Source organism: Sphaerulina musiva (genome assembly GCF_000320565.1).
Source record: "Sphaerulina musiva SO2202 unplaced genomic scaffold SEPMUscaffold_1, whole genome shotgun sequence".
Taxonomy (NCBI): domain Eukaryota; kingdom Fungi; phylum Ascomycota; class Dothideomycetes; order Mycosphaerellales; family Mycosphaerellaceae; genus Sphaerulina; species Sphaerulina musiva.
This window is the reverse complement of record NW_016017383.1, coordinates 2033191-2049621: the sequence shown is the minus strand read 5'-3', so window position 1 is coordinate 2049621 and position 16431 is coordinate 2033191. Positions and strand designations below refer to the sequence as shown.

The following is a 16431-nucleotide window of genomic DNA, read 5'->3' as shown; positions in this document are numbered from 1 at the left end:
GTTGATGTCACATACACACACACACAAAAAAATATAGGTACGTAAGGTACGGTGTACGCTCTGAAACCGAGTTTACCTTACCTAGGTCTTATGAAGGTACGTAGGTAGCGCAAACCTGTAACTGTAAGGGAGCCAAACCCCTCCCCCTCCTACCACTACCAAGGAGAAAAAAAAAAGCAAATGCAGACCGACTGAGTGACAAACAGACAAAAAACAGACTTCTTAAAGGACGGCTACCTACCCTACACCGATATAGATCGACATGTAAGACTGGTCAAAAAAAAGTTTAAAAGCCTCAGACTACCTAACTTATCCAGCCCAGCTTCCAGCCCAGCCCAGCACACGTGATGTCGCGTGTGTGATTTGCAAAGCAAGAAATAAGTATATTTTACCGGATCTGCGTCAAGGGCTCACGTGTTGAGGATGATGAGGTGGTGGTTGGTGGTGGTGAGACGATGATGATGATGATGATCATGATCATGATCATGCAGTCAGGTGTCGGCAGTGAGTGCCCCAGGTGCATGTGGTCTTCAGCCTCAACATCGACACCTGCAGGTGGCTTCAGACTTGATTCAATATTTCACGTCTCAACAACTAGGAGGTACAGATTAACACTACCTGACCCAAGGTATTTCTCATCTTTACTTTAAAATTCGTGCTCATTCCATTCGTTGTCACTGCTAGAACTACAGCTGCCTTTGCTGCTCCTAAGCTCTTTGCAAGAAGACATGCAAGAGTAGGCCACTCTTCGAAGAAAAAAAAAAAGATTGCCTGTGCCAATGGCTGCTCGACGCTCGGATAACCTCGTCCAGCTTTAACCTCGCAGAAGAACAATGAGACCTTCTGCTCATCGGTACTGGAATGAGCCTGCGGAGCCTCGCCGTGATTGTCCTTGATCCCCGTGTTCCTTCCAATAGCCTGCGATCTATAATGCACTAGATCAGACACTGGATATGTGTTACTCAGAATGTTGTTGTCATATATTGTCGTTGTTGTCGTTGTCATTTTTGTCATCGACACTGTGGACCAAAAAATTATGCATCCATGTTGCCAAACATGCCGTATTCCGTCTCGTCGTGCCGGCCATTATGAGGTTCGTCATCAGAATCTTCGTCGTCTTCCATCTCCACATCGCCCTGATTGCGGTAGTTGGAGTTGAATTTGGTCGTGTGAGTCTGGTATTTGGCTGGGAGTGGGGGAACTGGAGGAACATCATAGCCTATGCCTGTCGGACCACTTATAGGCGTGCCATAGCTGCAGCTCAGCAGGCCCACAGCGGCCGCCAGGTCTTGGGGATCTTCGTCGCCGAAATAGCTTTCCGCAATCGAGGTGTTCGCCGTCATTGGCCTGCTATTGGTGGAGGCGCTCCACTGTCGGTGGTGCGAGAAGCCGTGGTCTCCATTCGGCGCACTGCCGTTCGAGAACACCGACTGATACGAACGCGAGTATAAACTACTATTGCCGCTGAAGCGCTTATGTTCCTCATCCCTTTGCGGTGGAGGCGTGGTCTCGTTGGAGCTCAGGTCCTCGTCGCGCGTGTCCGAGGAACCAGAAGCAGCTGGAGAGGACGAATCGTCGCTGTCATGGCCCTCTTTGGCGTCTTGATTCATGGCAACAAGCACAGAGGCGGCTTCAAGCAGCTGGACTTGCTGGTGCTTGGAGATGAGCAGCTTCGAGGTGACCTGCCACTGAGGCGTGTGCTCCCAGCTACAAGGCAGAGAGGTTAGCAATAGACCTCTTGCTGCCAGCATTCCATTCATCGTGATTGTCGTCTCGTCACACTCTAGACTTACAGATGCTTCGTCAAGCAGCTGCCGTGTTTATATGCCTTGCCGCAATGCTCACACTTGAGCTCCCCCGTGGCAGCCTTGTCCTTCTTGCTCAGACGCGCACCGTCGCTAGCTCTTCGCATCTTGGCTTTAGGCTTTTCGCTGTTCGGGAAGGAGGAAAGGGAAGGCCCGTCTACCACAGCCACCTCCTCTGGTACGGAAGCGTGCTGGGGCAAGCTGCTCGGTTGAGCTGCATTGCTCATCGATGCAAGGGCGGATTTCGACATGGAGCTGCGGCGATTGACCATGGCGCCTTCGGCCACGGCATTGTCCAAGGCAGCCCCATTGATGGCAGGCCTTGAGAACGTCGAGCTCTTGCGCCGGTTGATGCGGTTGGTGGGGTTTACGGCGTTCAGCGACGGGGTGTGCGAGTGCGTGCGGCTATACGAGTTGCGTGTGGGCAGGCTGTTCGCAGGCGAGCCCACGGAAAGGCGATTCTGTCCCGCGGGACGCGACATGGCGACTTCCTAGGAACGCAGCCGGCGTTAGTAGTCTTCGCCGACAAGACACGCCCGTGCCACCCTGCGGTAGTGACGGCGGCCAGGGAGGGGAGGGAAGCGAACCTTTGCAGCAGTCATAACAGAGGAGGGTCAAGTGAATGGGCAGTGGTGGTGGAGGATGTATTCGGTCTGATGTACAGGCAGGACGAACAATAATACGCCCGCCAAAAAAAGAGGCCAGCGATGGTCAAGCAGTCCAGCGATCACGGATAGGCAGCGCCGTCCGTGATTTCCAAGACGTGTCTCGGAGAGATGCAGGATTGCCTGACTCGGCCAACAACTCGCTCACTTCGCCACTCGGCTGATGCTGCGACACCCGCTGACAGTAGCAGCAGGCAGTCGAAGAAGAAGCCGTCCTCGAGACGTCGATGGAGTGTGGTCCGGCGGCCGGAAGCGTTGAGTGCAAGCAGGTAAACGGGACTGGGATTGGCGGGCTGGGCTGGGTGTAGTGGAGAGTGGAGTGGGCGTTGGGTGTGTGTGTGTGCGTGTGCGTGTGTGTGTGTGTACGGGCAATGTCTCTCTCTCTCTTGGTGTGTGTGAGGCAGATGTTCCACAAAAGGACGAATAATAATAATAATAATGTGCTGGCCGGGCAAGCAGGCAATCAAGCAGCAAGAGGAGTGGGCAACAATGCAAGAAGCACCGATTGCCTCACCAGGTACCTCAGTAGAGTCCAGAAACAACAACCCTCGTCAACTGAGGAGAAGGGTAGGGTAGGGTAGCGGTAGCGGTAGCGGTACCTCCAGCGGTACCTCCAGCGGTAGCGGTAGGGAAAGGGTAGGACTGGGTCAAGAGTAGAGGGTACGGTAAGGTAGCGTGCGTGCGTAGGTGCATGCGTGCGCGCGTGCGGGGCACGGTCAACCAAGGATCGCGGATTAAAGTTGGAGTCAGTGAATTCCTGGGTCATTGGCAAATACTGCCCGCCGTCCTGTAATTAATGAAGGATGAGGGGACAGAGTCACAGATAATAAGAGGAATAATAAGAATAATCAAAATCATCAATCATGTCCAACAGCGCCCACTGGTGGTGATGAGATGTGGATCGCGGGACGGCGTGAGAGTAGGTAGGTGTGCTTCGGATGTGCTCGTTCATCAAGACGGGAGTCAAAGAAAAAAGATCAATCAAACACGTTACACGAAGCGCAACAAAGGGCGACCAACATTGACAATAATCAAGACCTACCTACCACAGGAGTACAGGTAAAATCATAAAAATAATAAAAATAATACTGTAAATTGTGTAATAGGTACCTAATTTTGTCGGACGAGCGCGTTGCGCGCGAGCCGGCAGCAAGGGCCAAGGCAGGACGGGCGGGCAGACAGGCAGGCCAGGCCACAAAAAGGCTCCCAGGGCGGTCATTGGTACAGTATCACTGTATCAGCTGCCAGTCGCGCGACGATCCGCTCATCGCCTGCATCAGTACCAACAAAGTAGCGCGCGCCGACGGGAGCTGACCTGACCTGACCTGACCTGGCCTGGCCAGAAAGAACGGACTCGGACCTTGGAAAAGAATAGAGAGAGAGAGAGACTAGGTAGAGAGAGTGTGTGTGCCAACTTGCCAAGAGGGCCTGGGTTTCGCTCAAGCATACCAAAATGGCATGCGCTCGTTCATGCGCAGCAACGCAAGGCGCACATCATTCCAACTCAAGCAATAAGCATCCCGTCGTGGTTGCACTGCAGCAGCCTCTCCAACTCTCCAATTCTCCATCACATCATCAATGCCCGCCTCTCCGCCGCGTCTCCACTGTCCAGTGTCTGGCTGCGGGTTTTGTTTTGCCAAAAATCAGATGCAATTTCCCCCATCGCCCCCCTCCCCCACCGCCCGCTCCATGTCGGTCGGCTGCGTGGGCTGGTGGGCTGGTGGTGGTGCTGGTAGTGGTGTGAACTATCTCGTGCGCAATCGCGATCGAACAGTCGAAACTCTGCGTGACATGTTTCGTCCCCCTTTTTTTTCCAAATGCGAAAAAAAGGCAAAAAGAGTAATAACAAAGGACCAAAGGCCAAAAAAAAAAAAAAAAAAAAAAAAAAAAAAGAAGTAAACACGTCCCTTACTTGCATGTATTATTACCCTCTTGAGTCTTACCTGTAGGCTGTTCCTCATCAGCGGTTTAAGAGCGGTGTCCTGCAGCAGTGCATCAGCTCCTCGTGCGCCGTTGCTTGCTTGTTCCATGGGTCTGCCAATGTCGGCACCCGAGTCCTGGGTCTTTTGATTGTTCCTGATGATGATGAGATCTGTCTATCCTTCTTCCTAGGTACCTCCTACCTCACATGCCCCATCTTACACGATGGAGGGTAAATTGTAAAAATAAAAAATAAAAAGTATACCTCCAGAATGTGAGACGCGCAATCGTCAGCGTGATTCAGATTTCATCATTCCCGAATTCAATGAGTCAGATAATACGGTCGTGATGAACAGTCGGAGGGAAAAAAAAAAAATTAAAAGCCTGGGCCACGGCTGTCACGACCCGTGAGACAAGAAACAGGCACTTCCGTTCCGGGAAAGTCGTGTCAGATGATCGTGTACCTTACTGTACGGTCTGTACCTATCGAAGATCCCCCCAGATGTAGGTGTAGGTGTGGCTTTTTACTAACTAAATAATGTCTGTCGGACGTGGGGAGATACCTTAGCTCTTATGTGGATGCATAATTGTTTTTTTATGATTGTTTGATTGTTTGTTATATTATATGATAGCCTTTGCAAGTTTCCACGAACTCGGAACTGTGATGGATGACATTGTTGTCCCAAAAAGACAATATAAAATGGACATGCAGGAAATATGGTCATTGGTACAACATACATACATGTAGGGGCCTTGCTCAATGTAGTAGAGTGCAAGCCATCCATGTCGGGCAAGTCAGGCGGAGGGTACTGAGGAAAGCAAAAAAAAAAAAACCCAAGAGCCAGCACAACAAGAAAGTGAATCGTACACCCACTTCTGATTCTCCTCCACCGGGACTTATTATTCAATTATGATTAAAAAAGTGTATTGACCTAGGTATACAACTTAATGAAAAAGAGGCGTCCCGTCCGTCTTCCCTCGCTTCGACGACGATTTGGCGGTGGATCACCCGCTTGATCATCTTTTATTACCCACATTTCGTCCCGAAACAGGACATCAGCGGACGCGATGATCGATTCCGCTTTTGAGATTCCTATATGGATGTGTATATATAATAAATCAGCAGGCGATAGGGTACGCCGCTGATGTTGCGTGTGTGTGCACTTTTTCATATGTGGGTGGGTACCTGGTAGTTATGTGTGTGGCACGCGGAAGTACAGTACATTCAGGTAGCCAGTCGGTCAGCTCCGCAGCCTGTTTTATTTTATTGATTTATTTATCTCAACATTCCACATAAAAGGCTTTCCGCCCCGATTTTTCCGTCAGGGACATTAGTTTTCACTAGAGAGAAAAAAAAAAATATCAGCTAGGTGATGTTGCCAAATTGTGGCATACACACAATAAAAAAAATATACATGTATGTCTGTACTAAGGTAATAATGCCACTTGTCGGTACCTACCTGACCTCCTAGGTTCAGTTGTTCCGTAGATCATTCTGGTGCGCCCGCGCTATAGTAACGCAATCACTCGTCAATGCGTCGCGTCGAGCTCTTTTTGCAATGCCCGTGCCGATAGCGTTCAATGCGTGCAGAGCTAATAAGTTGACTCTGCAGACACGGGTCTTCATCTGGGATCGTGACACGATCATTTGAAAAAAAGTAAATGAAGCGCATGCGCATAGAAAAAATCTGGAATGCTCGATACAAGTCATTCGGCAATCTAGTCTACATTATATTTGACGAACTACTGCTGGTGGTCCAATCTGTCATGAGATATGCCTGTCAGAACTTGTGGTCAAAGGGGGTGAAAACCATGCCACAATCTTGAATTCGAGCTCAGTATATGCCCGCTCCACAAAGTCATAACATTTCCATAATGTTCGAAGTAGTGCCTTGACCTCCTTCGCATCTCGCTCGTAATAGTATTTGGCTAGTATTTCTTCCATTCTGGTGATGGTCCATCCCCGGCAGAAGCTGATGCTCTTCTGCAAGAGGCCCATATCCCATGCCGAAGCAGGATTCGACTTGGGGAAGCTGATTGTAGGCACGTTGCCTCCGGGGCATTGCGCAACTCGACAGAGCACATCCCAATTGATGTCGCCGTCGTCAATGATCATCTCCATGTACCGCTCTGGTTTATCTTGAAAGTATTCCCTGACGCGCTGAGTGTGATTCCGATACGACTGGCGTATGGTATCCTCATTGCCCTGAAACTTGGTCGCGCCGAAGAATTGTGCATATGGCATCCACTCGCCGCGTCCCATGTGCTTGTCCATGCTTCGCAACCATGTGTCTTCATCTTTTCTCAAGCTCAGCACGAACTTGGAGCTCGGGAAGCGCTCGGCCATCTCTCTGTAGACCATCGGCCAAGGCAAATCTTCAAATGCGTCGTAGTATCGGGTGAGATCCTCCAGGGCAGACAGGTCGCCATTCGCCCACGTGTGACAGCTATGTCGACTGCGAATGTCTCTCCATCCTAAGCGTCTATATCCCAATCGCTCCAGAGCATCGCCAATCGAGGTGGTGCCCGTCTTCGACAGCCCCAAGACGAAGACTTTCGGCTTCAATCCCTCTGGAGGTTGTCCTAGCTGGTGGACAGTGACGAGGAGAATCGCGAGGATTGCAGCAAGTGACGTCCACATGGGGCCACGGGCTGAGAGGCTGGCGCCCATTGAATCGCTGCGCAGGCTGCAGGCGGGTACATGTACCTGGCGCTGGATTCGCGGACGTGAAGCTGATGGCGCGATCAATTTAGAGTAACATCTCCGTACCTAGTAGAGAACATCTTCCTGGCCGAATAGCCAAGCCGGCTAGCGAGCCTAGGTACATGTAGTTAGCGAGATATCTACGTTAGAAATCTGCTGGTTGCTTTCATGATGTATAGTTGTATACTCAAACAACACGAGGAGTGTCTCCGCAACACAAATGGCCTGCCACGAGATTCTTGGCAGGCTTTTTCTTCCTCGATTTCGCAACTGCAGAGAATCGAGATTACAAAAAGACAGCTGCAGACCATGTATGCAGTATGCGGTATGCCACATGTAGTTATCCACACCATCTGCTGATTGCAGGGGAGCGGCCAGAACATGAGCTACAATACATGTAAGAGGTACCTAAGTACAGGTACATATACCTTGAGTCCTTGACTTGTAGCGGTTCGTTCCAACATTGTGGTTCTCGCTTGCATGTTGCCCTTCTACTCTCATGGCCAGGAACGAGCCACAGATGAAATCTGATGAGACACCGTTTTCATGGGCAACACTCATGACGTCCACGACTATGTACCTTAATGTAGTTAGTGGTCCAAACCACATCGACGATTGTCCAATGCTTTCCAGACTACCTACCTACATGTATTGACAACCTCTCACAGAGCGACGGCTCATAGAAATCAATAGGACGAAGAAATGGCCTCGATCCATGCAGCTTCACCTGCAATCCCCTTTGAGCGCCTTTTGGCTCGCCTCAAGTCGTTCCCGGCACCCGTGTTCAACCCAGGCAAAGCGTACGATGCCTCACTAAGTGATAGTATCGCCTCGCAATACCTGCACCCTGCGCTCGAAGCTCTTATGCATCTACTCAACCAGGACCTAGCATCAGCACATTTCCTGGTCCGACACATGCAGGCGCCGCCCGCCTATGAAAGCATGTATGTACATGGCATTTTGCATCGTATCGAGGGCGATTACGATAATGCACGTGCATGGTACTCCAACGTGAGCGACTGGGAAGGCTTCACTAAGTTCTGGGGACCCCCGACAGATAGGCCAGGCGAGGAAGCCGGGCAGAAAGTGCCCCGTCAGCAACGGGCCAGAGACTTTCTGGATCGCATTGAGAAGTGCGCTGGCAGCGGTGGTCATCAGGGAGAGGAATTGGAATCTTTGCAGTCCGAGAGCCGTGCAGAACTCGAAAGTCTGCTCGATTGGTGTCTGGAGCGGCTGGGAACTGCAATGCACAAGGACGCAACAAAAGACTGGGTGAAGCCTACCGAGGAACTCAAGCGCATGGGAGAAGATCAAGTCAGTGGATCAGCAGGGCCTCGAAATTTCTAAGTCCACACAGTACATGTACTTTTTCGCGTGATGGCGATTCACCATGTCATTCTGCTCTGGTTATGCGGATGTTGGAGGCCGGTGCTATGCCAGCCTGCCAGGTGAGTATGAGTATGTGGCCTGGAAGTGCGAAACACAGTCCACTGGGGGAAAATCACGACCGCCTGGAAGGGAACGCCAATAATAGGAGGTAGGCCTGTGATCACGTTAGCTGCACCAACTCCTCGTCTTCACCACTACAAGTACAAGCGCCTACAATTACCTGTATGGGACTCGAAAGTGAAGTCAGCCTGCTGGACGATGATTGGCAGGGGCAGGGCAAGGAGCGGATCGAAGGATCATGAGCAGTGAGCAGTGATCTAGCCGCCTGCGTCATGGTCAGCAGTGAGTAAGAGGTACATGTACTGTGTTCTAGAACCTAAGAATCCATTTTTTTTTGTCCAAGTCTGTGGTAGCATCTCGAATGTCCCGTTGTTGTTGTTGGTGTTGTTGTTGGTGTTCGTGTTCGTGTTCCTCAGACTGGAATTGGGAGCGGAATCCCAGCATACCCAATGTGGCCGAACATCTTCCAGCGATAATAACCACTTGAAGCGCGGCCAAGCATGCCGTCAGCGTCGGATCGCAGGGCGCGAAAGCCATCCCTCCACCACCGAACTTCATCCTACCACTATCACACTTTTCCCACCGCTCCGCCGAGGAATGCGGGACGACGACCTTTGAGTAAGGACATGAAACACCGCCGTCCTCCGCCGCCCTCGAGCGACCAGGACTCACACGACTCCGACTCGCAAAGTGATGATGAGACACCTTTGCCGACCGGCCAGCTCGCCATCCTGGCCGTCATTGCGCTCGCGGAACAGACCGCCCTGAACAGCATATCGCCATACCTCCCCGACATGGCCTCGACATTTCCCGAGGTCGACGAGGCTGACATTGGCCTGTATGTCGGCCTGATAGCTTCTTCGTTTGCGCTGGCACAGTTCGCGACAAACTTCTTGTGGGGCTGGCTGTCTGATAGAGTGGGCAGAAAACCCATTGTCTTGACCGGCACCCTGCTGACTGCAGTCTGCTTCATCGCATTTGGTTTCTCCCGGAGACTGTGGCATGCTGTACTGATTCAGTTGCTGATGGGCTTGGTCAATGGCAACCAAGGCGTTATCAGCACGTGTCTGGGCGAGATCACTGATCGCTCCAACCAGAGTCGTGCCTTCACCTATCTGCCTGTCATTTACGGCCTGGGAGGCATCACTGGGCCTCTGTTGGGGGGCTTGCTTGTCATGCGAGAGCATCCCTTCAAGCCAGGCCAGCCCAATCCGTATCCATACTTGCTACCAAATCTCTTCTCCGCTGGCGTACTAATGATAGACTTCGTCCTGACTGCTATCTTCTTACAGGAGTCTCTGGACACGGCGGAAGAGCTTCCAATCAAGAAAAAGATAGGGAGTCTCTTCGCCTGGCTGTGGCAGTTCACATCTGCAACGAGGCCGACATATCTCAATCGACAGAGCGGAGCGTCTAAGAGTTCCTCCTACAGTCAAACGAACGGCACCGCCGCAGAAGACGACAGCGACAACGAACACGATGACGATGACGATGACGATGAAGATGATGAAACCACGGCACTGTTCCATCATGATCATGAAGAGCTAGACCGCAAAGACGTGCTCAACCGCGATACCATACTGCTGCTGGCCTCATACTTGATTTTCCAGCTTGGAAACGTGAGCTTCAACTCCCTCTACCCCATCTTTTCAGAGGCAAAGGCACCTACTGGCCGCAATCTCTCGCCAGAAGAGATTGGAACAAGTTTGGCCTTTGCTGGCCTTGTCACGATCCTGTTTCAAATCGGCATCTTCGGCAAGCTGCGGGAAAAGATGGGCAACAAAATCACCTACCGAGCAGGACTAGCAGGTTTCGTGCTCGCCTTTGTGCTGATGCCGTGGGTCGGCTACAAAGACGGTCAAAATGGCACGCATGACCCGACTCAAATGGGTAAAATATGGCTCTGGATCGAGCTGGGCGTAGTTCTTCTCATCAAGACAGTGGCCTCTGTGGGCGGCCTCACCAGCGCATTACTGCTCATCACGAACAGCGCGCGTTCCCATGCCGTTCTGGGCGCACTGAATGGTCTTGCCCAAACTCTCAGCGCTGGTGGGCGTGCAATCGGGCCATTCATTAGTGGTGCTCTCTTTACTGCTGCCACTCACGTGCAGCCGAAAGGAGAGGCAATGGCCTTCGGCATCTTTGGAGGTATTTCGTTCATCGGATTCCTCATGAGCTGGGGCATTCGCAGCGCGAAATTAGAGGCAGAGGGTTGGGACGAGAGCACGAGTGACGAAGAAGATGATGTTGAAAGTGATGCCGAATCTTCGCCTGAAAGACGGCGATAGTACATGTATGGATGCATTGATTTGAAACACTATTAGCGAGGAGTTGGCAAGGTGTGTGTATAGAGCATGAGGAATCGACAGACTTGTCCACTAGGTAGGTATTGATAGACATGTGAAAAAAACGACAGAGATTTCATCGAAGACAAATTGGGGTTGAGATGCTTTCTCTTGACAAGAGTCCTCGTCATCCGATATCAGGGCCCGCATGTCGATTTCTGGGCTTAGAATCAGCTCGACGGGAACATGAAATCTCCTCTCGAGATTGTGCATTGATTGATTGATGATGGTGATGATGATGATGATGATGGTTTCTTTACCTTCAGGGTCTGGAGAAAAGAAGAAATTTTCAAGATAACAACCTGAAATAATACGAATACAGAGAGCGTTCCTCCTCCTATCCTATCTAGGGATCCAACAGGAATCCACCCAAAACCTAACATATTGCAATCTAGGTACCTATATAAGCCAACTTGCGCCGTCCACACTATATCACATCCTACGCCAAGTTTGAATCCATCCATCCATCCATCATAAATAGCATAGACAAGGATAACAACATTCTATTCTGTCTCGAAAAACAAAGGAAAAAGAAAAAAAGAAATTCAATTCGTCTGCAAACCTCTTCCACCCCGTAACCAAAACCCCATCATAGCTTGCACGCACGCCTCCACATTCGACAAGACGAGATCATGTCCGCCACGGATTTTCACCACTTCACAATTCTCCCTTCCCAGGGCCTCGGTGGCATCGTGACAGGTTTCTTCAGGCATGATGATGACGTCTTTGAGACCGAGCAAGAGTAGGACTTTGCCCTCGTCGAGGCCAATTCGCGCAACCCCCATGTCGGAAGAGGAAGATAATGGTGATGTGGTGGTGGAAGAGGAGCTGTCCGAGTCGGCGACAGAGTGTTTGCGATCGTGAGGTCGGTTTTGATGATGTCGAATGTGATGTGCTCGAGCGGCATCGCAGCGCTGCCCGATCAGTTTCCAGTGTGCGTGACCGTCGTGGATTGGGGCGTACTTGACGCAGGAGACAAAGGCGGGGATGAAGCCCGGGTGAGTTTCGACTTGCCAGGCGACGGCGGTTGCTGGGGAAATGTTGGGTCGGTCGTCGAAGATGGGTGAGAGACTGTCTTGGCCCGGGGCGTGAGGGTCCACATTGTCATCGTGCTCATCGTCCGAGTCGCCCATTTCGGCGTGGAGCGCGGCGGTGACGCTGATTCTGCGTTTAGAACTGTGGGGCACTTGGGTCCAGTCGAACTTTTTCAGATCTTGGATTCTGGAGCGGAGAGGCTTGGTGGTGGGTTTGGGCTTCGGTGTGCTCACTCGTAGGCGAAGGCCGACGAAATAGTTCACAATCTTGTCTGCGAGGAGACCCGAGTAGAGAATTTTGCTGCTGAGACTCAATCGAGTGGGTCGAAGGAGACCTCCAGGGGCAATCAGAACAAGGCTTTCCACCAAATCAGGGTAGTATGCTGTAAAGGCCGCGGCAATTCCTCCTCCAAGACTGTAGCCTGCTAGAGTGAAACCACTGGCCGTCCAGGGCAGTCGGGAGCTAGAGACGACAGCAAGGATGCAGCTCGAAAAGAGGGTGATGTCCTGGGGATACAGATTGGTATCGGGACAATCGGAGTAGCCTCTGCCGGGAAGATCAAACAGCATGACTCTGCAGCCTCTTTTGGCCAGTTTGCCAGCCACTCGTGAAAGCGCGATACACGGAGTGCTAATGCCATGTACGAAGAGCACCTTGCGTCCATCTTCGGGCCCCCATTCGTAGACTCGAATGTTGCCATGTGGCGTTGAGACGTTGCGGCCTCCTGGAAGGGCATCAGGCGGATAAGGTATCTGATCGTATTGCTCTGCAGTCAGGAGCTTGGTCGAAGGCGCCTTCAACACCGGTGGTCTCTGGGGGATTCCATCGGACGTGGTGACTTTATATATGTTGTATATGAGCTTGGCCGTGAGATACGCGATTGCTGGGGCACTGAGTGCGATGTACAAATTCTTGTTAAATTTCCCGCGTCGGGCGGGAGGTGGGAAGCCCATAGTTGCTGCTATGCTTTGTCTAGGGAGAAGGCCACCGGAGTCTGATGAGATAAGTGCTGTATGCTCGATGCAATGGCGAAGACTGTCGTTCTCACGGCACAAACGTGCGAAAGAGAGCGCAGAACACAGAGGACCGCATGCTATACTTATCTCTCTCTGCTGGGGCGGACACTATCCTATTCGAACCCCTTCCCCTCTCCAGATGCTGCGCTGCGCTGGGCTTCGCTTCGCTTCTTCCGCCCCCAGGGAAAGGAGACGCTTGTGGCCGCGATGTTCAGATCTGTGTAGGAGTTGATAGCGTGTGCGTCAGTGATGGAGCGTGGAAGCTGGTCGAGATCGAAGCCGAGCTGCTCGGGACGGCGGGACGGCGCCGAAACATGAGGTGGACTTCTGCCTCTTTGGGCCACGACGGAAGTATATGTCTACCAAGTGGCTCATGCCAGACATGGCTCCATCTCTGGTTCGACTGAGACATTCTTCGTTCAATTGATTGATCCTGCGGACAAAAGTGGACGGTTTCGATTGGAGTGGAGTCTATATCACAGAACTTCTCGCACACACACACAAACACACAACGAACGCAGCATTATGGGTATCGCAGACACCAACGCCTCATGGCCGCCGAACAAAAGAAACCGAAGCGATATGGGTGGGTATCATCACGCAAACATATGTACAACAAAACAAGCTTAAAAGCAACGATGCAGGTACCAGCTGCGCACAGGCCAAAAGTCAAACATGATCATCAGGAACCACCGTCAACCCTCTGTGCTCAGAGCTGCCACCGATGGGCTCCTTGGCAAACGAGAGGAAGATGCGATTTGCCGGCATAGCTGACACATCCTCAGCAACGAGGCATCCATTCGCGAGGGCGCTCCAAGCCTCCCGCGATGGCGGCAAGCTATGCGAATGCTCGCCCGTCCCGGCGTGCAGCGGAGCAATAGTTCCTGGCGTCTTACGTGGTGCTGCTACTGCTTTGGGTCTTGCTTGCACGTGCAAGGGCCAGATTCGGGTACGTCTCGTATGCCAGCTTCTAGCTCACATGCTCGGGCGGTCGTCCAGAATCTGCAGTCGTATTCGATGCGTTGGAGTATCTGGCCGATACGAACCCGTAGGACTTGTCGACTTCAATGCCTGAGTCACGCCCAGAGCCTTCGCTGCCTTCGAACGTCGGCCGACCAACGCCTCGCCACACGTCGAGCAATCCTTTGGCATTCTCTACACCATCCTCGTGGTTCTCGTCCACTTCATCGTCAATGGTAAGATCCTGCGTTTCATCATCATCCTCCTCCTGGTCCAAGATGCGCCCTCCAAGCTTGACGTCGGAAACTCGGACATGGTATTCCAGAGCCTTTCTCCCATCACGGATCATTTCATCTGTCGCATACATGCATCGTTTCAAGCTCAGATTCATTGCCTGGCTCTGTACCAGTAACTCTCGATGCCGTTCTAGGTCAACCTTCAAACGCTTCTCGTCCTTGGCAAGGCGTTCACTTGTTGCGGCAGGTGAACGTGTCTCGCTGCTACTGATCAGGCTGTCCTCTTCTTCTGACTCACTCTCGTCGTCCTCGTCCCAGCCAGGTGGCATGCTATGCACATCTTCGTCATCGTCCTCCTCACCGAGAGTCTCAAGTTCGCCAGAGACACTTCGTGGTAGTTTATGTGTTGCCGACGACAAGCGACCGGCACGGGAAAGTCGCCGAAAACGCTTTAATTCTGCCTTTTGTCTACGCAATTCCCTCTCCAAACTAGAGTTGATCGCGAGGAGTGAACTATTGGATATCTCGAGGTCAAGCACCTTGCGCTCGCGTCGAGCATCGGCTGCTAGTTGCGTTACAGTCTTGGTAGGACTCAACGCCGACTCTGAAGGAGAGCCAACGACAGCTGACGGTGTCCAGGATGTATCGTTCGGTGGCATTCCGATAACTGGACTTGTCATCTGGGACATGGTAGTCGGAAGAATCTCTTGGGTCAATGTCGAACTTGGTACTGATACTTCGAGCGCTGTGTTGGACCGCCGCCGCAATTGTTCGTTGCCAGAATTGATGGAAGACAGGCTCGATGACTTGCGGTGCATCATTAGTGTACCCGGATGTCGTGGCTCCTGGAACATAGGCGCAGAGTTGACATCGGGAGTGGATGGTTGCGGTCTCGGCGTTGATCGCATCCCAAAAATTTGAGATGCACCCTTCCTATAAGATAAATGTATGTTTTCCTTGCTAGGCGATGGTGACCTCAATGGAGAGAGAGCCCCCGTGGGCGGAAAGTACGACAGACTGGCAGAGGATTGATTGAACGCGGGAGAGAGCATTGTGGGACTCTTTAAAGGATTTGATTCTGCCTTGAAGAAAAGCCCAGGCGAACGCTTCTCACCCACAGCAGACAGCACTGGTGAGGACGATTTTGGTGGGTTAGACTTCTGGTCCTGATGGCCATCTGCATAGAAAAAGCTCGGCGTTTTCTTCGGCTCTGGTCTCTTGGGCGGAAGCTCCTGCTTCTTCGCGTCGCTAGCATGAAAGAAGCGTTTCTCAAAGCTATCGCTGTCACCAGACTGTCCAGAGTCTGCGACGCCTGGGGAGCGTGCCAGTGGAGGTGAACGACCAACCCGCAGTTTATTGTCACCCGCAACACTACTCGGCTTACTCGCTCGCGTTCTGCTCGGCACACCAAGACTTGGTCCCAGACTCAAACCACTGACAGTGCTGTTTCTTCCTGCTGCCGCATCACCATGTCCTGTTGTGTTTCGCGACCTGGCATCACTCGGAGCATCGTCATTCGCAGGAGAGGTGGACCCACTGTTCGTTCCGATTCTCGACTTTCTCGCGGACGATCGTGGTGTGATGTTGCCATTTCGGGCAGTATCCTTTGCTGGGGTGTTTTCCTGTGCCCTGATCCGTGGTGATAGCAACGGCGCTCGCGCTGCAACTCGGGGCGCAGTAGGTCTCGCAGGTGCGGGTGTTGCTGCTGTCGTAGTCCCGGCACTGCCAGCAATGCGTGGGGTTAGAGGAGTCCTAGAGGCAGCAGTCCTGGTGGAAGCAAGTGTGGGCTTGAGTGGGCGGTTAGTACGGTCGGTCGACATTGTAGATGACCACCATCGCTCGCTGCCATTCACTCCTTCACCCGCACGAAGTGGGCTGAAGCGTGACCGCGTCGGCGCCTTCTAGCCCAGTGCTTGCGTCGGCGGTGACATGTAGGAGGCGGTGTGGTGATGGTCGGGGGGAAGTCGAGGTCGTCGTCGTCGTGGTGGAGGTTGAACGTGGACTGGGATGTGGTACTGGCGGCCCAGGCACAAGAGCCAACGTCTTCACAATAGGGGCCTTCGTGTAGGAGCGTAGGTAATGTAGTCAGTCGTAACGGTCCCAATCTAGTGAAACGCGGTTCTGGATCTGGTTGTCAAAGCACAGCACAAGCGCACACAAATGAGATAAACAATCGGTGACAGGGGACCCGGAGCCGACATCGCGTCACTGCCCGGGCCGTCACGTCACCCACGGTCCCACGCCTGGAACTTCGCGTCTCTCTCCATCCTACATACCTACCTCCTTCAAGGTACTT

General features: G+C 52.3%; 6 protein-coding genes across 6 annotated transcripts; 2 read left to right on the top strand and 4 right to left on the bottom strand.

The window, feature by feature from the left end:
- Nucleotides 1-645: 645 nt before the first annotated feature.
- Nucleotides 646-2931, bottom strand: SEPMUDRAFT_146025 (uncharacterized protein). Its single transcript, XM_016903407.1, has 3 exons — nucleotides 2393-2931; nucleotides 1794-2296; nucleotides 646-1707 (listed from the first exon to the last, which is right to left on the bottom strand). The coding sequence occupies exons 1-3, from the start codon at nucleotides 2405-2407 to the stop codon at nucleotides 1035-1037; spliced, it is 1191 nt and encodes a 396-aa protein (XP_016765013.1). The 5' UTR covers nucleotides 2408-2931; the 3' UTR covers nucleotides 646-1034.
- A 3184-nt stretch (nucleotides 2932-6115) lies between these two features.
- SEPMUDRAFT_146023 (uncharacterized protein) lies at nucleotides 6116-7179 on the bottom strand. Its single transcript, XM_016903406.1, has one exon. The coding sequence runs from the start codon at nucleotides 7059-7061 to the stop codon at nucleotides 6156-6158; it is 906 nt and encodes a 301-aa protein (XP_016765012.1). The 5' UTR covers nucleotides 7062-7179; the 3' UTR covers nucleotides 6116-6155.
- A 617-nt stretch (nucleotides 7180-7796) lies between these two features.
- On the top strand, nucleotides 7797-8859 carry SEPMUDRAFT_152996 (uncharacterized protein; the record flags this gene model as incomplete). Its single annotated transcript, XM_016907495.1, has 1 exon — nucleotides 7797-8859. The coding sequence occupies one exon, from the start codon at nucleotides 7797-7799 to the stop codon at nucleotides 8439-8441; it is 645 nt and encodes a 214-aa protein (XP_016765011.1). The 3' UTR covers nucleotides 8442-8859.
- Nucleotides 8860-8920: 61 nt separating this feature from the next.
- On the top strand, nucleotides 8921-10956 carry SEPMUDRAFT_146022 (MFS general substrate transporter). Its single transcript, XM_016903405.1, has one exon. It carries the CDS (start codon nucleotides 9044-9046, stop codon nucleotides 10829-10831), a length of 1788 nt encoding a protein of 595 aa, XP_016765010.1. The 5' UTR covers nucleotides 8921-9043; the 3' UTR covers nucleotides 10832-10956.
- A 206-nt stretch (nucleotides 10957-11162) lies between these two features.
- SEPMUDRAFT_146020 (alpha/beta-hydrolase) lies at nucleotides 11163-12976 on the bottom strand. Its single transcript, XM_016903404.1, has one exon. It carries the CDS (start codon nucleotides 12874-12876, stop codon nucleotides 11434-11436), a length of 1443 nt encoding a protein of 480 aa, XP_016765009.1. The 5' UTR covers nucleotides 12877-12976; the 3' UTR covers nucleotides 11163-11433.
- Nucleotides 12977-13387: 411 nt separating this feature from the next.
- SEPMUDRAFT_146019 (uncharacterized protein) lies at nucleotides 13388-16254 on the bottom strand. Its single transcript, XM_016903403.1, has one exon. It carries the CDS (start codon nucleotides 15953-15955, stop codon nucleotides 13910-13912), a length of 2046 nt encoding a protein of 681 aa, XP_016765008.1. The 5' UTR covers nucleotides 15956-16254; the 3' UTR covers nucleotides 13388-13909.
- Nucleotides 16255-16431: the final 177 nt, after the last annotated feature.